The sequence below is a fragment of the Hyla sarda genome, chromosome 5, assembly GCF_029499605.1.
Source record: "Hyla sarda isolate aHylSar1 chromosome 5, aHylSar1.hap1, whole genome shotgun sequence".
Taxonomy (NCBI): Eukaryota; Metazoa; Chordata; class Amphibia; order Anura; family Hylidae; genus Hyla; species Hyla sarda.
In genome coordinates, this window is record NC_079193.1 from 88458918 (window position 1) to 88485105 (window position 26188).

The window sequence follows — 26188 nt, forward strand, 5'->3', positions numbered from 1 at the left end:
AAGTGCACTGCGTAGAAATGAAAGCCCCCAAAAATTACAAAAATTTTGTTTAGTTTTTTAAATTTTGTCCCACAAATAATTTTTTGGGGTTTAGCCATAGATTTATGAAATGATTGATGTCATTACAAAGTAAAATTGGTGGTGCAAAAAACAAACCTTAATATGGGTCTGTAGGTGGAAAAATCAAAAAGAGTTATGATTTTTAGAAGGTGAGGAGGAAAAAACTAAAAGTCCTTAAGGGGATAAAAAAAAAATAATAATAATAATAAATGTACCGGTATATAAAGACAGAAAATGTGGAAACTGCTCAGTGCTAGCATCTGATGAAAAATAGTAAATACTGTAATGTATGGTAATATAATGTCTATGGACCAACTGTGTGGGGCAGATTCATTAATGTATTCATGACAGTTTTCTGGCATTTAGCCCAAAACCATATTTATGAAGCATGGTGCCACTTCTGACATCTATGAGTGCGTAAGGATTAGTGGACATCCTAGAAATGTATGAATTAGTTGACAGTTGAATGTACCATTCCCCAAGTCTCGACAATGTCCAACCAGTGACGTCAATGTAGTGTGTAGGAACACACCTTACTGACAACTATGTATGAAGCCTATGTATCAAAGGAAATTTTAAAGGAAATAAGCAAGTTGGATGCACCACAGTGAACTGACCACTATTTATCTATAGAAATTCCTAAAATGTCCAGCTTTCAATATTTTGCTCAAGTCTTCCACATTGTACTTGTATTAAATGGTCCTCTGAATCACCCCATTTACCACAGACACGCATTACTTTACTTACAAAAGTATTTTATTACTATTTACCCTTCACAATTCAATACGACTTATCCAATTACAAAACATCCTCACAATTCAAGGCCTTACAGTTACTTATAAATCTGTCAATCAACACAAATGACCTTTCAGGTTGGTCATATGGAAGGATGTGGCCGCCTCCTCTAACTATGACCTAGAAGAGAAAAGAGAAAAAAATAAAAAGGAATTATTTTGTAGTCCGAATAAAGATCCAAAAATTTGATGCTATCCTCTTACAATTTTTTTTTTTACTGGTCAGCTTCTACAGCAGGACACATTAAATGGACAAAAGAATACTGCTGAAAACAAATAGGGAAACTCTGCACCAAACTCTTGACAGCTGTAAGGCAAGCCCACTCTCACTTTAAATACACAATGGCTCCAGCATCCTTAAAGGGGTACTCCGCCCCTAGACATCTTATCCCCTATCCAAAGGATAGGGGATAAGATGTCTGATCATGGGGGTTCCGCCACTGGGGACCCCCTGCGGCACCACAGAAATCCGGTGCACGGAGCAAACTTCACTCCGTGCTAGATGACTGGCGATGCCGGGCGGAGGCTTGAAACGCGGAGGCTACACCCCCTTAATGCAAGTCTATCAGAGGGGGTGTGATGGCTGTCACGTCCCCTCCCAAAGACTTGTATTGAGGGGGCTTGGCTGTGACGTCACGAGCGGGGCGTGACCGTGACATCACAAGCCTCCGGAGTTGCACCTGATGCTCTAAACGAACACCGGGTGCAGCAGGGAGATCATAGAGGTCCCCAGCGGCGGGAGTCCCGTGATCAGAAATCTTATCCCCTATCCTTTGGATAGGGGATAAGATGTCAAGGGGCAGAGTATCCCTTTAAACATGATTTTTCTATGCAAAATGCATACAGAATATAGAAACAATTCCACCCATATTAATTTTTTAACATCCATAGATAGTGATGCCAACCAAAGTGCAACCATTGTTATTGTTATCTGTAACTTTCTTTGTTGAGTTTTGTCATAATGATTTTACTGTTCACAAACTGCTTTTGCGTTTACATGGGCTGGTTAAGAACAAACATTAGGCACATTCGTTCACCCCATAGCCAGCCAATGAAAAGGTCTTATGTGTTATTAGGATACTTTACGTTTCCAGTAAGATTACCCATGGTGGAGATCAGCTCTTCAGGCATATGAAAGTGCTTAATGGGCCTGGGGGGGCCCCAGGGCAACCTAGGTAAACATACTTTCTACGTGTCAAGTTAAGGATGTAGTAGACATCTGCACACAAGCACCTGGAGTCTGCCCTGACTACACCTTGTAAGAAGCAAACACTATTAACAAATACAGCACTCACATTTATACAACTGACTAACAGTGTTACAGTGTAAGCCAGGGTTTCCCAAACAGGGTGTCTCCAGCTGTTGGAAAACTACAACTTCCAGCATGCTGGGAGTTGTAGTTTGCAACAGCTGGAGGCACCCTGGTTGGGAAACCCTGGTGTAAGGACTCCGTCATCAGTAGTTTTTTATTAGAAGGCAGAAACAATTGACATGGTCTTTACTTCAGCGCTCCGATATGATTCAAGGTGCTGACAATGTGATATAGCTGCATGTATCATAGTGTAAATAACACCTTTGTGGTAGCTGTCAGTGTTGCCAAAACAGATAAAATTGCACTTTATATCTTCTATAAAGAAGTGTTCGCCAGCTACATCAGTGCCGCGGTCTGGCACTCCTCCTCTGTCCTCCCCCCTCTCCCTCCTTGATAAATATGCATGGCCCAGCCTCCTGCGCAGCGCCCCGTATCCAAGTGTCACGCCAGCACCGTTGATTTAAAGGGAGACATATGTGTGATGGCTTTTTAAATCAACGGCACTGGCGAGAGAGACTCCTATTAATCGAGGAAGGAGAGGGGGAGGAGAGGTGCGGCATGCCAGAGCGCTGCACTCATGCGGCTGGCAAACACCTCTTTGACTCTTTATAAAGGATATAAAGTGCAAGTTTCTCTGTTTTGCCAAGACAGACAGCTGCCCAAAAATTATTATTCACTTTACAGTACAAGCAATTATATCACAGTCAGCAACTTGGATCATGACAAATTCCCTTTAATATTGACCCTGGCTACATTCCCTTTAATAGGTCAGCCGGCAATCTACAAATCTGCCACTATTGTGGCATTTTCCGTAGACCTGTGACAGTAAATGGTAGTGCAGCTTGTAAACATACCCTTAGACAGAAAAGAACTAAGAGAATTATTATTTTTATTACAATTTTTATTACTGGTTTCTACAACACACAGCTCTCTCAAGAGCCAGAACCTAGAACAGTATCTCCAGCAAACCACTAGTAGTAAGCTCACACACTACTCCTCTGCCCTGAGCCCTCCCCCAATTCCTTGGATCTGTGTTTTTTTTTTTTTTGTCTTTTTTAAAATATCCTGGAATTTTCAAATCAGCCTTATCCTGTGTTATCCAGCATTGCAGTTTCTTAGGACTCTAAAAGCACAATCAGCTTTAATGACACATGACAGTGTCAAGTGGGCGTGTCCTACTTGTAGTATAAAAACAAGTCACTCATTCACAACTTCAAGTGTATGGGAGGGGGCGTAACTGCTGTCACGCCCCCTCCCATAGACTTGCATCGAGGGGGCGGGGCTTGACATCATGAGGGAGCAGCACCGACTCCAGCGTTCGGAACAGTGTGTTCCTAAATGCTGCGCAGCGGAGTACCCCTTTAAAGGACAACTGCAGCGCTAGCAAATTAGGGCCCAAATGTAATAATATCACAAGTTATATAAGTTTCTAAATGGGATCCATTACCTGGCTGATCCCGTTTCTCCGCTATGCCGCCACCGGAAGTCATCTCCTGGTGCCCTAACGCGCGTAGCGTCAACCTATTATCCTCTATGGAGCTGCCATCTTGGTCGACGCTACGTCACAAATGCCCATAATGCGCCGGGGGATTGCTTCACTCCCCCTGCCGCTCGTCGTGCCGGCCCCTCTCCTCCCATCTTATAAATATTCATAATATTATGCGCTCGGCCCCGATTGGCTGAGCGCACAGTAGGGGCCGCTAGTGCTGGGCGGTGTCAAATGTTCCCCCCGCAAGCGCGATCGCTACCATCACCGCTAGCGGGGTCCCTGTGCCCACTAGCGATGTCACAAGAAGGCCTCCCGCGAGCGCGAGCGCTACCATCACCGCTAGCGGGGTCCCTGTGCCCACTAGCGGTGTCACAAGAATGCCTCCCGCGAGCACGATCACTACCATCAGCGCTAGCGGGGTCCCTGTGCCCACTAACGGTGTCACAAGAATGCCTCTCGCGAGTGCGATTGCTACCATCACCGCTAGCGGGGTCCCTGTGCCCACTAGTGGTGTCACAAGAATGTCGAGCGCAACTCTGTTCCCCGTCCCTGTCAGCTCTCAGGGTACGGGAACAGATTTAAAAGCCTCGCGCACAGTACTACGCAAATAGCGTAGGGTTAATGCTAGGCTCCTAGCGGTGCCTACGTTAGCCCTACGCTATTTGCGTAGTGCTGCACCTGCGCAGTACTACATTAGCCGCGCACGAGGCTTTTAAATCTGTTCCTGTGACACCGCTAGTCCCTGTCAGCTCTCAGGGTACGGGAACAGATTTAAAAGCCTCGCGCGCAGCTAGCGCAGTAGTACGCAAATAGCGTAGGGCTAACGCTAGGCTCCTAGAGCTGCCTACGTTAGCCCTACGCTATTTGCGTAGTGCTGTGCCTGCGCAGTACTACGGAAGCCGCGCGTGAGGATTTTAAATCTGTTCCCGTACCCTGAGAGCTGACAGGGACGGGGAACAGAGCCGCGCTCGGCATTCTTGTGACACCGCTAGTGGGCACAGGGACCCCGCTAGTGGTGGGGATTGATCGTGCTCGCGGGGACACTGGCTGACAGGCGCAGCGGGGGGACACAGTAAATGGATTAGCTTCTATCGGGCCACAGAAGCACACCGGGACAAATGAGGGCGCCGTGCTGGGCTCTACAATTCATCCGGAGGGTGGGGGAGGGGCCCGACCAGTATAGCGGTATGGGCAAAAATCCATACCGTGGGAGAAAAAGAAAACCGGTATCCGGTTCTCACCAGTATACCGCCCAGCACTAGGGGCCGCAGCCTATCAGTACATGTGGTGAGGATGGAGAGGGCTAATGAGCTGGGAGGGGAGGATGGGAGGAGATAACCACAAGGGAAGGAGCAGTGGGCGTCACTTTATTATAATTTATTATAATTTCCTCGGGGGGGGGGGGGGGGGGGGGAGAGGAGGGGGAGAGAGCAGCAGCTAACAGGAAGCTGGCGCAGGGAGTCATGGGAAATGTAGTCTTTATGACATGGCTGCTTACTGCTACAGGTGGCAATTACAAGAGAATGGCTGGGCCAAATTTGACAAATGAGGTATCGTTGGAAAGGTCTTTGAAAGAGCCATCAGATGAGGTAAACCTTTTTTTTTTTTTTTTTTTTTTTAATGTATGAGCGCTGCAGATGTCCTTTAAGTCCATAAAAGTCAAAGGTGCATATTTACTGTTACTTAGTGCCACAATTATTTTTGGACACTTAAGACAAATCGGGACACTCTCGGAAAAGAGTAGTGGCGTTAACAAAATGGCGTGGTGCAACATCATGTGCAAAAAAACGTGCCAGAATTTTGACCCAACTGGTGCAGTTTAAGCCAACTAATAGTTGGTCTACTTTCAATGAGTAATCTAACGCAAAAAAAATTATCCCCTATCCGCAAGGGAGGGGGGGGGGTGGTTTGTTCTGAGAGCTGGATCCCCCCACAATCTTTAAAGGATTACTTTCAGGCATTTTTAAATGAAACAAATAAAAAAAAAAAAAAAGCTTTCTATGTTTAACAAGGTAAATTAGAAAGATTTTTTTATTTTTTTTATTTACCATAAGGCGTGCAATAGCAAAAACATTTTTAATGAGAGTGTCCAGTTAACTATAACATACTAGGATTTTCTGGGCTTCATTTCAGAGAAGATAGTTATTACTCTACAATAAACCGTTTCTCTTAATTTCTAAACTACAACCAGCAATATTTGCTTTGCATGACCCATACCAAAATACAGCTATATGCCACATTCAAGATCAATGGATGTAGCAGAGCGTTTTAGTTTATTTACATTTCTTTCTTCCATATTAATGGGATATAAACTGTAGATCTCTATGGAAGTTTAATTATTGACCCATATCACTGTTTTTACTGAACATTTACATTCACACCGACTGTATCTTTAAACTTTTTAGAAGAACTTTGCTTGATCTACAGAAAAGAGACACAAAAAGAAAACCTCATATAAACTGTGACCTATTTTCTCTCTCTTTTTTAACACCTAAACTCCAAATGTCTCGGAGTGGTCTGCACGGTCTGCACAGTCAACAAAAACAAAGGTTAGCATGGCCGGAGCGAGCAGATGTGTAACCAGTGGCCTCTTTATTAACCACAAGAACTGTACAGAAGGAGCAAACAACATCTGCCAGCAAAATGGCCCGATAGCACACTAACATCCAGTGTTCAGCAAACAAAGGTAATGCAGACGGTGGAGCCGGGGCCAATTAATCTGTGACCCACATTTCCTGTCTGACCTGAGGACAAGGAAGTTACTGAAGAACAATGAATGGTCATTACGTAAACCACATCTGTGAGAAACACAATGTATATTTGATATATATATATACATACACAGACACATACACATGGGTTTTAAGCTAAGGCTTGTGCATCACGTTTACTATTGCCATTGTACAGTGTGAACCTGACCTTGACAGTACCATACACACTTTGTTTACTCTGGGCACATCTACTTTTTAATGGGCTTTTTAGCCAAATGTTAATACAAGGAATTTTTATCATTACAGTCAAGACACACAGTCCAGAACCCAGAGGGAAACTTGCAGAAACCAGGGCACCAAATGTTCCCCCAAAAGGAAAGAAAGGCCTCTGAAATTTAAAGAGGTACTCCGCCCCTAGACATCTTATCCCCTATCCAAAGGATAGGGGATAAGATGTCTGATCACGGGGGTCCCACTGATGGGGACTCCTGCGATTTTGGCTGCGGCACCCCAGTCATCCGGTGCACAGAGCGAACTTTGCTCCGTGTTGGATGACTGGCAATGCGGGATGGAGGCTCGTGAAGTCACGACCACGCCCCCTCATTGCAAGTCTATGGGAGGGGGCGTGGCGGCCGTCACGCCCCCTCCCATAGACTTGCATTGAGGGAGCGTGGCCATGATGCCACAAGCGGGGCGTGGACGTGACGAGCCTCCGGCGCTGCACCCAACGCTCTAAACCAATGCTGGGTGCCCGCGATCAGACATCTTATCCATTATCCTTTGGATAGGGGAGAAGATGTCTATGGGCGGAGTACCCCTTTAAAGTTGGGCAATGTTCTTCTGGAGAAGAATTGCACAAATTATTATTATTTTAATTTTATTTTTGACTTTGACCTTGTGCTTTCAGATCATTTCTTCTTTTTTTTTTATTTTGCATATGGTATTGCATGTTCTTTAGCTGTGTATACGGCAAAAGCTTTGCAAAAATTCCAACAGCAAAATGCATGTGATCCATAAACCTCAAAATACAGGATATTGAATTCTACAAGCTACACTTGCATATAGACAGTGAAGGAAAAAGTGCCACAGTTAGTGGACACGTGTTCGTAATAAAAGACAAATTGTGAGTTTCCTCCAGGATGATTCCTAGGAAAAATCTTTAGTATAATTAAATAATTAAAAACACACGTCATTTCTTAGGCAAGATGGGCCAAAATTGCTTACACCATAAAATGAGGATATCAAGTTATATATTTAAATGCTGGCAACTTGCACCCCCCTGCATCAGGCATTGCATCCCCTATGAGAAAAATGAGGGATGGATAGCAGTACTGATGACGTCAAGCACCTCCTGGACATCTGGGAGTACCTAACTTGTAGAAGAGGATCTTTTAACATTGGAAAGTACTACTTGGACAAGAGGTCCAGGACATAGTCTTAAGCATGCTCATACCAGCTTTCTTTGATTGAGAATCTGGGAATCAAATTCTAATGATTTTGTTAAGCAGAATTTCCCTAAAAATGTAAATATATCTGAACCGTAAGGGGAAAAGTTTCATACGCCAATAAATCATCATCGAACATTTCATGGTTTATATATCCTGAAATAGCAAGCAGCCATCTGATTCTAATTCTAATATTGCTAACAGACACAGCACTTAATTTTTGGGACAGTCTGGCTTTCCTACATAAGATTACTGAACCATGTTTAGCATACAGGCTGCTACGCTTTCCAGAATGAAAATAACCAGAACATATACTGTGCAGACACTGAACAAGCAGGAGGCCTTGAGTGCCGCAGTCTGCAGTAAAGTCTAGGACATAAGGTAAGATGAAGATAATATAGTTCATCTAGATGTAAATTGGGGTTCTGAAGGAAGGAGGGAGAGGGCGTTCGCTTTACTGCATTTTGCTTCATAATAAATACAGTGAACTTTACAGGCTCTATTAGAATACCATTTATATGATCATCAAGACACAAGACTTCCTGGCTGTAAAAATCCTTTTAATCAAGTTTATTCTCAATTATCACAAGAATTCCTTCCACTCTCAGGATCAAAAGTGTAGAACTAATTCAAACAAACACACTTTCCCCCATGTACATATGATCAAGGAGCCGCCACTATTTTCCTGAAAAGCCTAAACTACAGAAAAAAAAATTCCCAGTTGGAGGCCAATTTGCTCAAGTATTTACATGTGTTGTTCATTACAACAGAAAATACCTGTTTTATCTACGGGTCTCTATGGTTCCTTTTGCTAATATTCCTACAATCCTTGAAAGACTGCACTTATAAGTTATCCAAGCAAATATTTACTCCGACTTGTTTGCATACAGCTAATGTTGTTGTACAAGATTGGGGATAAAGCCAAACTTCCCATAATCCCTGCAAATCCTGTTTTCTATCCAGTCCCTTGGACTACACTACTCATTGTTAATAATAGTAGAGCTAGGGCATTCCACAAATTGAGTTTATTTTTCCATTTCCTCTCTTCGTTTACATGTGACTATTCTGTTCAGGAGTAATTGCTAAGACGTTAAATTGGGCTAGTATGCAAATATTTAGCCTTTTCTGTATCTCTTTAATGCATAAAACATTTGTATAAGGCATACAGTGCATACTGTATTATAGGCCAACATGCACACAAACAGAATGCTATTAGTTCTGTGTGAGTTTTTATAAACAGTGCTTCTGTCTGATATACGGTATATAACAACTGCCCAGGAGGCAGGCAGAGTAGAAATAACTATACTCACAAAGGTTGTCTGGGGACCCAGTTTTGCAGGGAAATGAAAATTTGGGCAGAAACCGAAATTTTGGATGTGCTTGGCCAAAATAACAATCAAAAAGGACTTGCCCCACCCACTTAAATACATAAATGAATGAATGAATGAATGAATGAATGAATGAATAAAAAAACGTAGAACTAGTTTTGGGTCAGCTGCAGAGCCATACTCTGTGTCAGGGTATGCTGGAAGTTGCAGTTAGGTAACCAATGACAGCTATCAGCACGCCCCGACACTGCCTATGGCCCTGCAGCTGACCCAAACAAAAACTACAACTCTGTCGATGTTGCACTATATAGTAGCTTAGTATAAGTTATAGGATAACATGCTGGGAGTTGCAATTTTGTTTTTGGTCAGTTGCAGAGCCAGGGGCTGTTTCAGGACATGCTGGGAGTTGCAATTAGTTGGAAACAGCCTGAATACACCCGGCAGCAAGTGTGTGTACAGGGGAAGATACATGGAGGCCATGGGTTTCTGTTTCCTGCCAGGCCACAGTGCATGCCCCAGGAACCACTGTACAGCTCCATCGGCCTCAACCCCCTCCTCTAGGCTGGGGGCTTCCGCGTGAGAGTGATCGAGCAGGGAGTCCGAGTTCAGGTGAACTGATCCCAGGAGACCTGCATGGACTATTAACGGACCAGATAACTACTTAGTGCTCAGCGTTCTTTAAAGGGACAGGTTCTTTAAAGGGAACCCATCACCAGGTTTTATCCTCCAACGAAGTTAACGTTCTGGGGTGTGTGAGTGTGGCGGGCTGGGAGGACAAGGGGAGTTATATGCATTGTATAGCACTGGTCCTGCAGGACTTCTGCTAATGGGAACAGTGTTCTTGCTGTGGAAAAAGTACAGGAACTCAGTTCCCACACATTCCTGCAGGACTTGAGCCCTGATATAGCAGGCAGGGTCCACCTGCAGTGCTTCTGTCTGACTTGCAGGAATTTGTTAGTGCACAATCCACCTTCGATAGTTTTTAATTCGGCAAAATGCTGAAAGCACCAGTTGCGGATGATAATTTACTGTTGCTGAAAATTAATGCATCTTCCCGGAGGAAATGCCCACTAAGCCAATCACTGGCCACAGTTGAGTTTCACCTTAGTCAGTAACTGGCTCAGCAGGCAGTTCTTGCAGGGATAAAGCATTACGATAAACAGAAAGCAGTGGTTATGAGTAAAGACTGGGAGCTGCCGGGACGGTAGCTGCAGGGGATCGAGTGTCACTTCTTTTTTATGTTTTATAAGGAGTATTCCAAAGATTAATATTTAGACTAGAAAAGTTTAAATTAGGTCATATACTTTATAATATAACTTTATATAAAAAAAAGTTCTATATATAAAACGGTTTTAATACACCTAAAACGTATACCTACCATATGCACAAACGGTGGGTGAATGTGCCCTAACTTGAGAAGGCTCTGTCAGCAGCGAGCAGGGACCAGGGTATAAGCAGAAGTTACTGAGACAATCGTTTGTGGAAGCTAAATTTTAAGGATGATGGGTCATTTTTTGATGAGACAATGCCTTGCACAAACACATTGTTTAAATCAAGTTTTTATGTTCATCATATTTTTAAAGAATTTTTGGTGAGATTTTTTTTTTACACTGAGCATTTTACTGTATTTTGAAATAATCTTGCAGTTTTTATTTTAGTTTCTGTTCTGTGAAGTGCAGTGAAAAGGCGACCCCAGCAGAGAGATAACACTGGACCCTCTACCATTCACAGCAGAGCTCAGTTTCCCCCTCCCTGTAAAATGACCTCTGAAAAGGTCATAGAGAATGCTTAGCAGCATCTTCAATTCATCTAAATAAGACAGCTTCAGTCTATTGTTGTCTATGTCCATGGGTTCTGCTGTAAGGCATATCTCTAAATGCTGTTCACAACAGCTCAGGCAAGATGGCAGTCCCAATAATAATGTACAAAAAAATGTCAAAAAAGATTACAGAAAAGCAGATTCGAAAAAAAAAAATTTCAGCAACTGGCTGTAATTAGGAAAAAAGATATAGGTGTTACATTCTCTTTAAAGGGGTACTCCAACCCTAGACATGTTATTCCCTATCCAAAGGATAGGGGATAAGATGTCTGATCGCAGGGGTCCAATCGGGGTTCTAAATAGTATGTTTAGAATGCTGGGTTCCCGCAGAGAGGGTCATGATGCCACGCCCCCTCCATTCATTTTCACACCCCCTCCCATAGACATGAATGGAGGGGGAGTGGAGTGGCATTACGAGGGGCATGGTATAACGTCACAACCCACCACAGGAACCCAGCATTCTAAACATATTGTATACAATGCCGGTGCAGCACAGAAATCACAGGGGGTCAATTTGAATAGGGGATAAGATGTCTAGGGGCGGAGTAACCCTTTAATGGATACCTCCAGCCAAAATTACCTTATCCACAGGATAGGGGATAAGTAGCTGATCTTAGGATGTCCAATCTCAGAATGGGACCAATCCTGTGAACTCCAAAATGGAGCCTGGCTCTTAATGGGGAGCATGTACGGTAGAGGGCACACACTCGATTCATTACAGTACAGCACTCGGGCCTCATCTGTGCTCCCACAGAAATTAATGAAAGAAAAGTGTGCCGTCTACCGATAAACCTATAGATCCCTATTAATAGGAATCCAAAAATCCCTAATTTCCCATATATATTATCTTTATGGTGAACCCACAAGCTTTATTAAAGTAATTGTGCATAAACATATAATGAAGACTCACATGAATTAAAAATTAGCAGAGCAGCAGCTCAGTGTTTGAACTAATATCTAGCTACTGTACATCACGGCCAGTGTACTCCAGCCTATTCTGATTGGCTATACTAAAGTGGAGATGCCCGGCGTGCCTGCAGTGCACGCTGAGATATTTCTGAGCTACTGCTTTGCTTTATATTAAAATTAAGTCCCTACTCTGCCCCCCTCGACATGTTTCGCTGCCTCTGCAGCTTTATCAAGAGGTAGCTTTAATAAAGCTTGTGGGTTCACCATAAAGATAATATATATGGGAAATTAGGGATTTTTGGATTCCTATTAATAGGGATCTATAGGTTGATAAATTAATTTAACCCTCCATATATTGGTCCGATTAGTGAAGAGTCTACCGATAAACGACACACGCTCCTCACAGAGAGTTGGGGTCCTGTTCCGGAGATCGCGGGGGGGTCCCAGTGGTCAGAGCCGCTGCGGTCAGCTACTTATCCCCTATCCTGTGGTTAGGGTATAAGCTAATTTTGTTTGAGTTCTCCTTTAACTTTGTGCAAGAAATCCATGCAAGCTCACATTTTCGGGAGCTTTTCTAAACTTTTCTGGTCCCAGTTGTACATTTCTAGACAGAGTTATATTTTAACACAAGTTCCAGAACTTTTTCTATAGATCGTCCGTCAATGTTTGGTAAGTGTGTTAGATCGATGTTAGATCAGTGTGTGTTCAACCCAAGAGACCCTGTGTGTTTATCAGAATAAATTAATACAGTATTAAACAATATTGCAAATACTTGTGCTGAGTCATAAACTGAATCCATTAACAAGATACGTCTTTTGGGGAGGGGGGGGGGGGTTCTCTGCATGGAAACAGCCAGCTGGCATAGGAAGTCTTACAGACCAGGCAATGCTCCAGTATAATGTTCTAGACTGTAGGAGGTAACCAGAACACCAAGAGAAAACCCAGATGATCAGGGGAGAAACTAATTTCCTCAAAGACCATTTCAATTTCCATAAAACAATAGGAGAAATATCCTTCAGCAATTATTATGACTGCAGTTGTCTAAACTGTCTTGGCTCTTTGAATTTCCCCCTGCACCTCTTGCAGTTTATATTACGCCTACCCTAACTAAGGAAATACAATCCTGGAATGCCTATAAATACTGCAAACAGAGCACAAAAGTGAATGAATGCTACAGCTGGGCTACACTCCATTGGAACAAATTAAGATATTTTCCACTTTATGGCTTGGTCTAACCACAGAGATTTGTTTCTCCCGATCATTATCATTTATATCAGTAAGGTGAAAACAAAAGCGTATTCTTAGACAAATTATTTTTCCATCCAGGTTACGAAAAAAAGTATACAGAACAAGACTGTAAAATGAGTAAAGGAGACTTCTAAGCTGCTGGTGACATTCGGAGGAAGGAAGCAAGAACATGATCTATTTAATATGATTACAGAACCAGAGAAAATCATTATAATTCACATTAAGAGATTGCGTGGGGCATGAAAACCTGGCCATGGATATAGGGATTTAACCATGGTCATAAAGTATTGAATATTGGAACATTCATCTGTAAACCACAAACCTGTACAGAGATTTGAAACAAAAAAATGACCTTGACTGACCACTACTTTGTTACCAATAAGCAGAGCAGTTCCTATTACTAAACTGCCCCCTAAACGTAAGAAAGGGGATAAGTGGAAATGTTGTGTGGGCCAGCGCTCTGTTCCTGGGGAGAGACGGGTTGCCGTGCAGGAGATCGAAGGGGGTCCAAGTGGTTGGAATCCACCCCCCACCACCTCCTGAGATAAGTATAGAACCACAGTACTCCTTTAATAGTATGAAAACAGATTCTCTTTAGGAACTTACGCTTTTAGCATTTTAATCATCTGTACTTCAAGGTTGTCTAAGGGCCAGTTCACACTGAGGAATTTTACCAAGATATTCCACTTGGAAATTTATGAGCAAAATCCGCTTACAGCTGTTTCAATTCCCATTGCTGTCAATCGGATTCTGCAGCACAGTTCTCACTATGGAAGTTACGCTGCAGAATTGGATTCTGCTAAAAGAATGAGCATGTTCATTTTCTGAGCCGAATTCCGTGCAGAATGCATTGGCATCCATGGGGATAAGCAGGTCCACGCTCTCAGTGCTGATTGATCTTGGCAAAAGTGGGTTTCTAGTGTCTTGTATTAAATACAGTGGGTTGAGAAAGGCCATGTTCCTTATGAAAAGCCCAGCCCATGAAAAAAAGTGGAAAGGCTGGTGTGAAAAGAGAGTCACAGATTTTTATGCAAAAAAAAAAAAAAAGGGGGGGGGGGGCTTGTGTTATTTTTATTTGATACATGTGAAACATTTGCAAAAAACTTTGCCCAACTTTGGTATGTGACAATTTTTGCTGCAGTTTAGACTAAAAACTGGGACAAACTACTTTACGTTACTAAAAAAAAAAAAAAAAAAAAAAGTGGAGCCCCATGGACAGCATGCAGATGCCATGAGATATTTGTATTTGTTCTTCTCATCACAGTTACACGGAAGACTCTGAATGTCCCCCTGTAGAGGCAGCACCCCTGTGTTAAGCTGTGCAGCAGATGGAAACTGTAAATGTGGTTTCTATTTTGTGCGCTTGCTTCTCAAGTATTCCTGCTTATAAATTAACCCTGTAGTTATATGACTGAAGAAACCTGCCATATATATATCCTAATAACTTAGGTCTTATATTTCAGGGGAATAAAATGCAGGGATTATGTATGAAGGCATGTCAGAAGTATTTATGTGGAAGGATAAATCAATTGCTCAAAGTGGTACTCTCATCTTGTTGGCATATCTCTGGGATATGTAATCACTTTTCAAATAAATAATTTCAGGGACAAACAGTGATTCTGACACCCTGGGTACACTCTGTGCAGGGGACACTGCAGCACACCTCTATTCATGAGAATTGGGTGCACTGTAAGTCCCTGCACTGCGAGGTGGCTGAAAGCACCACCAAAAAAAGGTGCGGACATAGCCCATTTGAATTATCCAACAGGTGCTAGGACTGCTCAGAAATGTGCCATCCCATGGACGGCAATGCATTTCCAAGCGAAATCTGAAATTCTGCACGGACATTCCACCGTGTGAACATACCTTATTATCAGAGATCCCAGAAGTTGGACACTTACTTGTCATAAATTACTGGTGTACAGCTTTGACTTTGAATACCACTTTAAATACTCTGTTGAACACATTGCATCAACTTTGAGGTAGAAAGTGGCATTGTTTTGCTAACTATTGCCCTTGGTTATGACCCACTGAGGTGGATCACACATGCCTAGTTCAACTGCAGTTTCCTGAAGGTAAAGGTAGTTTGTCTCCACTGCACATGTAAGCAAGGGGGAAAGAGGGTACTTTGTTGTCTGGCAGTGCGGGCCATCACTTCCAAAACCAGTTCATCTTGGAAGGTGGGGGCCAAAGCACTCTGAGGTAAAAGCCCGTCCTCCTTATGGAGATCGTGGGGAGCAGCGATAAGACACTTTACCCTATCCTATGGATAGGGGATAGTATTTACAAATTCGGACATCCCCTTTAAGGCTGCCAAATATTCTCAATAATTGCAGGCTAAACATTTATTCAGCCACCAGTTACTGCTCCTGACTTCACCATACACATATAAGCTCAACACTGTTGAATATTCATGTGTTGTTTATGGAGAGAGAAGGGGTAATCTACAGCCACACAGTCCTGTCACTGGTTCATCCATCCCTGAACAAAAGGATTCGGTTGGAAGAGATCCAACAGGTCCAACCCTTGTCTTCACTGAGTTAGGAGGTCACCATACAACTTAGTTGGCTGACTTTAGTATTAGGTGTATAGGCACCTTTACACTAGAAGACAGAACTGTACTACCAGACAATTTTCTTTGAGGACAGGCCATCAAACCAAATCCCTTAGGGTAGGGTCACATGTGCTGTATTTTGCTGCATAATTGCTGCTTGTTATTTTTCTACCCATTAAAGTCAATGGGTAGCAAAACCAGCTGCGTATTTGGCTACCCATTGACTTCAATGGGTAAGAAAATAAGCAACAGCAAATGCGCAGCAAAATACAGCACATGTGACCCTACCATTAAGGGTATCTTCACACACTTAGATTTACTGAAGATCAGAAGCAGAAAATCTGCGGTGTGGGATATACCCTTAAATATTTTAGGAAATAGGAGGATACTAAAAAAATGAACAATTATATATCCCTACACTTGCTTCTGGTCCAGAGTCGCACCTTAGTTCCCTGTGAAAGCACCTCATCAAGACAGAGGCCTCTACAATCATGTGCAATAGGAAATGCACGTGACCAGTGATTGGCTACAGCGTCCTGTGTAGAGTGGGGCATTGGGACTTCTGTCAGGGACTTCGCATTCCTGTCTCTGGGAAAATTTAGCAAAAGCCTGAAAAAACCATTAACCTGTTATATTGTCTTTTGGATATCAAATTCACAGCTTTCTTGCCCAAGGTAAGATGCCAGTAAAACATAGTCAGGGTTCAGGCTCTACAGCACTTTGGTGGCTTCACCAGATCTTCTATTTAAACTCCCACTTCAGGGTCTGTGCCCCTGACATGAACAAATATTGATCTGCTGGAGCTACATCATTATGTTCTTATTCTGGGTATCAATATTTACTCAGGACTTTGCTTTCAATGGCTATGCAGAATAATCATGGAACAAACCATGTACTGGCAGACAGGATGTCCATTCATAATACACCTATGAAAACCATAGCTATGTCACATCCATCTCTGCCATATCCTACCTGAGCAAACTCTCCAGCCACACGCACATAACCTGCCACTTCAGTATCTGTTGACCTGATCTTCCATACGGATCGTGCAGCCTTCTTATATTCTTCAAGTCTTGACCAAGGTACGGTTTGCAGGAATCGTTCAGTAAGAGGGGCAGCCACTATAACGTCAAGTTGCCCGCTGTACATGAGGACCTGAGGACAAAGGAGATGATAATGTAATGTAAAAAATTTATATTTTCACATGAAAGAGGTTGTACAACCAGATAAAAAAAAAAAATAGGTATTTTACTGTATTGGCAAGTTTAGTCAATTTCAAATAAACATTCGGAACACTAGCTACTTCAATGTACTGCTATGAGCACTGGTCACGCTTCATTCTGACTCCTCCCTTCCTATGTTGAGACATAAATAATAGAAATTGGGGGGCTCACACTAAGTAAAAAAATAATAAATAAATATATATTTATTAAAAACATTTTTTTACTTAGTGTGAGCCCCCCAATTTCTATTATTTATGTCTCAACATAGAAGGAGGGGAGGAGTCAGAATGAAGAATATATGTTATATTACACACACATACACATAGATAGATAGATAGATAGATATAGATATATCTATCTATCTAGAGGTACTTGTGTTGCACGAAGCCCTGTGTGCCAAAAGATAATGCGAAAAATAAAGAACAATACAGACCTCTAGATATATAAACAAGGATAAACTGACAGATAAGTTGTATATAGAGTATGATTTAATATATTTAAAACGTTAAAATGTCCAAGCAGGGCCCTTGCTGTGGACTTAATATAAATTAAATATTATATTACACAGTACAGATATAGATAGGTAAAAAATGTCCATTACAGTAAAACAGCCACCTGCTGCGTAGTTGTATAGTAGTGTTACTGTATCCAACTTAGGGTACCCTCCACCTTGTAGTGAATGGGGTTGACAGACAGTTTATAATGTTAAAGTTGATACCTGTAGTAGATAAAATGTAACTTGTAAATAATTGTTCATAACATTGTTTGGTGCTCTCCACCACTTACAGCACAGGAAAAGAATCCAGAATGATGGTACAGCTTCGTGACGGACCTCGTATCTGCAGACTGGCACGGCTGTGCAGCCAGCTCGAAGATGATGTCTGCGCAGCGTGTGTAGTCACAATGTCTTCCCGGGGTAGCACAAACTTGCGTCCAGCCGGCAGATTGTGTAGGACGCGGTATGGAAGTGGTGAGTGGGGATGCAAAGCGGATATACAGCTACTGAAGGGGTCACCCCGAAACGCGTTTAGCTGCCATATACACTAATAATAAAGACCAGCTCAGAGAAAGGACATGAATCCACATTTGCCGCAACAGCTGGAACTCCCCCAGTCTTGGGACCGGTGTCCGGGCGCATGCATTCTGCCTAGAGGAAGCCGCCTGCCTGCATCCCCACTTGCCTGCATCCCCACTCTCTGCTTCCATACCGCATCCTATACTATCTGCCGGCCAGACACAAGTTTGTGCCACCCCGGGAAGACATTGTGACTACACACGCCGTGCAGACATCATCTTCGGGCTGGCTGCACAGCCATGCCAGTCTGCAGATACGAGGTCCGTCACAAAGCTGTACCATCATTCTGGAGTCCTTTCCTGTGCAGCGGTGCGGTAAGTGGTGCAGAGCACCAAACTATGTTACGAACAACTATCTACAAGTTACATTTTATCTACTACAGGCATTATTGTATCAACTTTAACATTATAAACTATCTGTCAACCCCATTCACTACAAGGTGGAGGGTACCCTAAGTGGGATACAGTAACACTACTATACAACTACGCAACAGGTGGCTGTTCAATTGACTTTTATGGACATTTTTAACCTATCTATATCCGTACTGTGTAATACAATATTTTATTTATATTAAGTCCATAGCAAGGGCCCTGCTTGGACATTTTTCATTTAAATATATTAAATCATACTCTATATACAACTAGACTTGAGACATACTTGAAAAGAGCTTGCTAGGAGGCTCAGTCTAATAGCAAAGTCGTGATGGAGAAGGGGATTGGATGAGCTATTGAGCAGACCCACACAGCAAGCTCCCTCCAAGTACATCAGCAGTCACATGCCAACATGGGGTTAGCCTTTCTTGTGTCACAACTCAAAAATGGAGCGAGACAGGCACTTGTACCAGGACATTGGGGCAGCTATCTTACTGCAGTGTATTAGTAAATATAGTCAAATAGAATATTAAACAAGTAAAAAAAATAATAAAATTGGCTTTACAGTCCCTTCAAAAATATTGAACACAAAACAAAACATATAGGAAAATGTGCAGTTTGTTTATTAAAGGGGTTATCCCAAGCTCAGTTTGAAATAAAACACTGAACATGCATGTGTGCTGGCACTCCAGTCTTTTGGGAGACACTTGTCCTTCATTATTGGAACTGTGGGGGTCCCACCAGTCGAACCCCAATCACACTTAAAGGGGTTTTCCCACAGAGCAGAGAAAGAGGAGTTAAAGATGTTATTGTTTGTTTTGTTTTAAGAGGCAGCCTGTGCACATCAGCTAAAAAAAAAAGTTCCACTGGACAACCCCATCAATTTAGACCTACTTAGGTTTATGGTAAAATCAGTTTTAAAAAAGGGGACACTGTTAAAGACCGGTATCCTCTATGCTTTTTGTACCAATGAAGGCGAGTTTAGTTGATCCCTGGTTTCATTTCTATGGGGTGCATCACACCTCTTCCTTTACACCCATCCCCCCTGCTTTGTATGAGTAACATACAGGGTTTGACTTTCAGCACTAAGCTCTGTACATCAGTCATGCAAGGTTAGGAAGGGGTGGGGGAAGAAGAAGGCAGATATGCTGCAGCTGGACAGCAAAGCACAATATAGAGCTGACAGATTCCCTTTAACAACATCACCTGGGGAGCTCCTACTCCCTCTCATACACACTGGTAAGCAGGAAAAGTGGTCATTCTGAGAATGAACCCTGAATAAAGAAAGAAGCAATACCTTATATCCTCCATTTCTCCAGTCCCATGTACCACAGTGAAATTATTCAATAGGTTTGGGAATGTGGCCCCTCTAAACAGGTTGGTGTAAGTGGATATGAAAAATTTGCTGAACAGAAATATGTTGGGAGTATTCCAGGACATATACTTTCAAAGTGTGCCACTATATTGCCACACAGTGGCAAGCCTGGCAATTGGCCACAATGTCAACAAATGTATCCAGTGAGGTATACTTTTTTTTGTGGTGGTCCACTGTATACAATAGCTGGCTAAAATTGTCTTTTTTTTTTAAATCTTAACAGGGAAACCTGAATTCTTCAGTGGCAATGATAGTATACTTTTTTGTTGGTTGTCATCTGTGTTTTACAGTACTCAGCACACCACATGGAAAGCCATGCCTCACAGACATTCTCACACACGCATTGCAGATGGGATCCTACTAGAACAATGGTGCAGAATACTAGTAATTACTTCCATACTGTTCTATGACAAGTAGAAAAGATTGTATTCAGGTTGCTGACTAGTTGTAAATGCAAGAGTTACATCACACATTCCAGAAAGGAGCGAGCATTCGGTGGAAAACTACAGAAATTCCATGAGTAGTTGTTTCCCATAGATCTGTAGAAAGATTACAGCATCAAGCCTCTCTTTACTGTAGGTGTTGCAAAGTCATGGCAGTTTTTACAGGTTTTTCTTTCCTCACTATATGACTCTCACACAAATGTAGTGCTGGAGTTCCAAGGATGTGTAAAGTATTGGCATGCCTAAAGGGTTACCAGCACTCACATCACAAAAAACCTGAAAAAATGTAAAGTATAGCTTATAAATCGTGGTTCTGCCTTTTATTAGGGAGGAAGACTAATGAATCATTTGATGCATGTGTCTTTACAGAGGAAGAGGTTCTACGTTTTCTGTCTAAAGTGAAGACAGATAAGTCATGGGGGCCTGATGGGATACACCCAAAATTATTAACCCCTTAAGGACCAAGCGTTTTTTCCTCCTTACATTTTGAAAATCATAACCCTTTTCAATTTTGCACTTAAAAAAAAATCCATATGATGGTTTTTTTTTGCACCACCAATTCTACTTTGTTATGACATCAGTCATGCTACCCAAAAATCTACGTTGAACCGAAAAAAAAAAAAAATCATTGTGCGACAAAATTGAAGAAAAAACACCATTTTGTAACTTTTGGCGGCTTCCATTTCTTTGAGGTACATTTTTCGGTAAAAATGACACCTTATCTTTATTCTGTAGGCCCATACAATTAAAATTATACCCTTCTAGAAAAAATCACTACATGCACGAAAATTAATACGTTTAAAATTGTCGTCATCTTCTGACCCCTATAACCTTTTTTATTTTACAACTTATAGGGCGGTATGGGGGTTCATTTTTTGCGCCGTGATCTGAAGTTTTTATCGGTACCATTTTTGTTTTGATCGTACTTTTTGATTGGATCTTGGAATTTTTTTGCGCGTACGCCATTGACAGTGTGGTTTAATTTACAATATATTTTTATAGTTTGGACATTTACGCACGTGGCGATACCACATGTTTATTTTTATTTACACAGTTTTTTTTGGGGTGATTCAAATTTTTTATTAAGGAAGGGGTTAATTTTTTTTTTTTACTTTTTACTGTTTTTTATGCAGTGTTCCAGCCCCCTCTAGGGGTTATAACATTGCATACACTGATTGCAGGCACTGTTCAATGCACTGCCATAGGAATGCATTGATCAGTGTTTTCTGCGCTTGATTGCTCAAGACTGGATTTCAGGCATGGAGCAATCAAATGCTGATCAGACAGCTGGGAAGAAGATGTTCGGGACACAGCTATTTCACCGCAGCGGTCCTGAACCGCTCCGCCGAGCTAGCCGGTATGGATTTCTCTTGTTTTAGTCGCCGCAATCAACTTTGATCGTGGCGTCTAAAGGGTTAATACCGGACATCAGCCTGATCGGCCATGTCTGGTATTAGCCACGGGCTGATAGCAAATGGGACAAAGCAGTTACGAAGCGCGCTCAGCTTCTGAGTGCGCTTCACATATCGGGAGTCGGCCACGTCCGTGGTCGTTAAGGGGTTAAAAGAGCTTAGTAGTGAGCTAACAAAACTGTTAGATTTATTTAACCAATCACTGGTAACAGGAGTCGTCCCGGCAGATTGGAAATTAGCAAATGTCGTGCCCATTCACAAGAAAGGTAGTAAGGAGGAATCAAGCAACTATAGGCCAGTAAGTCTGACATCAATAGTGGGAAAATTTATGGAAACCCTACAAAAGGATAGGATTGTGGAACAGCTAAAATTCCATGGATTGCAAGACAAAAAACAACATGGGCTTACTTCAGGCAGAATATAGAATATTTGACACAGTCCTGACCTCAGTATGCGAGGAAATGGATTTAGGAGTAATTATTTCAGAAGACTTAAGAGGTAGGAAGCCAATGTAATAGAGCAGCAGGAAACTCTAGCAGAGTGCTTGGATGTATAGGGAGAGGTATAAGCAGTAGAAAGAGAAGTGCTCATGCCGCTGTACAGAACACTGGTGAGGCCTCACTTGTAGTATTGTGCGCAGTACTGGAGGCCGTATCTCCAGAATGATACAGATACTCGAGAGAGAGTTCAGAGAAGAGCTACTAAACTAGTACATGGATTGCAAGATAAAACTTACCAGGAAAGGTTAAAGGACCTTAACATGTATAGCTTGGAAGAAAGAAGAGACAGAGGGGATATGATAGAAACTTAAATACATAAAGGGAATCAACACGGTAAAGGAAGAGAGCAAATTTTAAAGAAAAAAAACTACCACAAGAAGACATAGTTTTAAATTAGAGGGGCAAAGTTTTAAAAGTAATATCAGGAAGTGCTGTATTACTTTACTGAGAGAGTAGTGGATGCATGGAATAGCCTTCCTGTAGAAGTGGTTGCTGCAAATACAGTGAAGGAGTTTAAACATGCATGGGATAAGCATATCCTTCATATAAGAAAGGGCCAGGGACTATTGATAGGATTCAGATTATTGGGCAGACTAGATGGGCCAAATGGTTCTTATCTGCAGACACCTTCTATGATTCTATGTTTTCTAGGTTTCAATGTTTTCTAGGTTTCTATTCTGATAAATGAAAAGCTGTAGGTTTAAACCACTCCTATAAAATACTAGTCTCTACTTTATTAAAGAAAGGCCAGCGCGTTTCAGGCCCAGAACACATTGGTTTTTCTTGAAGTGTTTTGTGTTTACAGTTTCTTCAATAAAGTAGCCATCAATGTTATTTTATTTGGAACTCTGGCATTACCTTTTTCTTCTGGATTGACCTTGTGCGTGCTACCTGAAAATGTGAGTGGTTGTAGTGTGAGAATCTGACTGCAAATATATTAAAAGGAATTTACTGCTAAATAAATTTGCTGCCTCTTGCAAGCCTTCCCCTTAGGACAATATATAAAATGCTGGTCTTCAGAAAATTCCCCCCTTAGAGTTCTTAGCACTAGAAGAAAGGGGTGCCTATTTAGGACTCATCTATTAGCTAGGAAAAGAAGAATCTACAAAATATATTTCTCTCTTTCTGGAGAAATGCTGAAAACATAATGCTATACAGTGCTAAACAATGCAAATACATATGGAAAAAAAGTACACTGCATGTAATCCAGTATCCAATTCTCAAGATAATCGAGACACAACATAGGAGACATTTTCCTTCCATAAATAAGGCCTTTAGGGCTTTCCTTATCTTTTATAGATCTCATTCCACATCTGTTCACCAGACCTTTAGGTTTGAGAAGACATTTGTGTGTGGGACAATGAGAACATCAGCAACAGAGAATACAAGTTTTCTGACTATATAGGACTAGGCTTTTAACAAGGATGTAAACATTTTATATTATGCTAATTACACATATAGCAATCTATGCAAAAACTAGAACATTAGTGGCTTGATAGATAAAGGCAGCTTTCCACCATGGAGTATTTGAGAGAATGACATACAGTATATATTTAAATGTTTAGCGCATTAAAGTGAATAAGGTATGGCACAGATCCGGCAGCAGACAGTTTTGTAATTCTCCGCTGGCTGCACAAATCGCGGTGTGCATACACCCTAATTCACAACATCGTTGTAAATGTGTCCTAAAAACACATCTCTCTAAGTAGGCCTGTCACTGTCAATAATCTGCCTCCCTTCCTTCATTGAACAGTATCTTCACACTCCCTGTACTCGTATGTACTTCATATTATATATTTGCACTACCCCATTTATAGGAAAAATAAAGAAATAAAATATGGCTGGACCATTATACAAGTCAAGCACTTTTACCTTTTGTCTGACCCCCCTACAGTGTCATATATTATAAGTTTTAGTAAGCAAAGCCCTTCCTGACTCCTCTGGTTTAAAGTGTTACATGGCTTTTCCAGAATTAGAACAACATAACTTCTTTATTCCAAAAAGAGCACCACACCTGTCCTCAGGTTTTTGGTAGTATTACCAATCGGTTTCATTCACTTTAATAGAATGGAGATGCAATACTGAGAACAAGAGTGACCCTGTTTCTAGAAGAAATCTGCTGTGTTTTGGGGAACCTGGACAACCCTTTTGTTCCTTTCTTACTTTGTAACATCTCATTGTGTCTGTACGTGTATCCACTGAATTTTAAACTACTGATCATGTCAGCATCATAGAGATTATAAATATTATAACGTGCACATGGCTCGGATGTGTCCATAAGGTTTGCTAAACAATTTCTGCAGTTTAACGGGGTACTCCGGTGCTCCAGCGTTCTGAACATTTTGTTCAGAATGCTCAGAGCTGGAGGCTGTGATCATGACATCACGGCCACGCCTCTTGCTATGTCCCACCACGCCCCCTCCATCCATGTCTATGGGAGGGGGCGTGTCGGCAGACACGCCCCCTCCCATAGACGTGAATGGAGGGGGTGTGCTGTGACATCACGAGGGGCGTGGCCGCAACTTCCCGACCACTGCCGCAGGAACCCAGCGTTTGTTTATAACTCCGGGTGCTGTGGGAGATCGTGTTGGGCCCCAGAAGCGGGACCCCCATGACCAGACTTCTTATCCCCTATCCTTTGGATAGGGGATATGATGTCTAGCAGCGGAGTACCCTTTTAATTCATTATTACTGTACAATATATTCCATATGTGGGCATTCAGATATATTGAATAACTGACTTTTTTTAGGGTCTCTTGTGCCATTTTTCAGTAACTCATTTCAATGTGAACAGGGCTATTGGGTAGAGCTGTAGTAATGGTTCTGACCAGACAGACAGGCCATGTTCACACAGTGGAACTATCGTGCAGAATTCTGCACGGACATTCCCTTGCAGCAGAGTCCCATTCAGTTCAACAGGATTCTGCTGCACTGTGAACTCGGCAGAAACATTTGACACTGAAATCCTGGTTTTGGAGTCTGAAGAAAGAACAGACATGTCTAATCTTTCTGCGGAGTCGGCAAGGAAATGCATTGCCATCTATGAGACTGCGGATTTCCGAGCGGTCCTAGCGCTGGCATGCCGGAGCTCCGCTGTCGGTGGAATGTCCGTGCTGAGATTTTCTATGCGGACATTCCACCATGTAAACATAGCCATAGAGTGTGTGCTCTCAAATGAACATCAAACAGGGGGCTAAGAGGGAAGGACAATAGTGGAATCCCCAAATATTTAATAGCAGTTATGTTGTGGACATACATTGATATATACTATAAGTTACTGGAAGAAACTAAAAATAGGACACTACAAGGAACTGTCCAATGGCATAAATATGTAGAATTTAGCATTATGGTGACAGACGAGCTTGAAATAATTCTTTACATTTCCAAATCATACCCCATAATTTTTTTAGGGAAAAACGTATACATTTATGTAGCTATGAATATACTCTGGGTTTGTAAAAACGTAATCTAAAGCAATTCCTGGGGCTGACCCTACACAAAACCTCAAACCTGTTTTTGTCATTTCTATCAGGCAAGGTAACAAATGGTACCCTCATTTTATTTCTGTGAAGTGTGGTGAACTGAGGCCTATTTTCTTTTAAGGCTGCCCAGGGGCAATAGTTCACACAGAGGTAAACTGACGCCTTCACTTACAAGTGGCAGCAAATCATTTGCTACTTGGATACATAAAACTTAAAAGGGGCACAAAATGATCAAACACAATGGTGCTATAAAGGTGTCTCCGACATCTGAGCATTAGGCTCTGTGCACATTATATTGAACCTATGCAGCAGGAATTTATATTTTTCATTATGCATATTATCACCATAGGAATATACACAATATAAGGCAAACATAGTATGTGCTGCCACTTAGGAAGGGTACTAACTCTCAGAGGATATAAGAGACATTTTATTAGGCAGTGCTGCAAGATCTCACATACTAGCCAAACCAAAGAAAGTGTCACCAATTTTTTTGGGATAGTATCAGATAGCTTCCTTCCTTTTGGAGGGAAGTGAATTTGTAACCATGGCCTTAAAAGGGTTCTCTGGTGGAAAAATATTTTTTTCATATCAACCGGCTCCAGAAAGTTTAACAGATTTGTGAATTACTTCTATTA

The 26188-nt window shown here is 41.9% G+C and overlaps 1 protein-coding gene across 5 annotated transcripts in view; it reads right to left on the minus strand.

Moving 5' to 3' along the window:
• Window positions 1-808: 808 nt before the first annotated feature.
• The window catches only part of CPVL (carboxypeptidase vitellogenic like), a 113800-nt gene continuing 88420 nt past the window's right edge, over window positions 809-26188 (minus strand). For all 5 annotated transcript variants that reach the window (XM_056519883.1, XM_056519882.1, XM_056519886.1 and 2 more), the window contains exons 12-13: window positions 16642-16824; window positions 809-975 (exon numbers count right to left, since the gene is read on the minus strand). In XM_056519883.1, the coding sequence (XP_056375858.1) occupies window positions 859-975; window positions 16642-16824 (300 nt within the window). In that variant the 3' untranslated portion in view covers window positions 809-858. The remainder of the gene's footprint in view (window positions 976-16641; window positions 16825-26188) is intronic.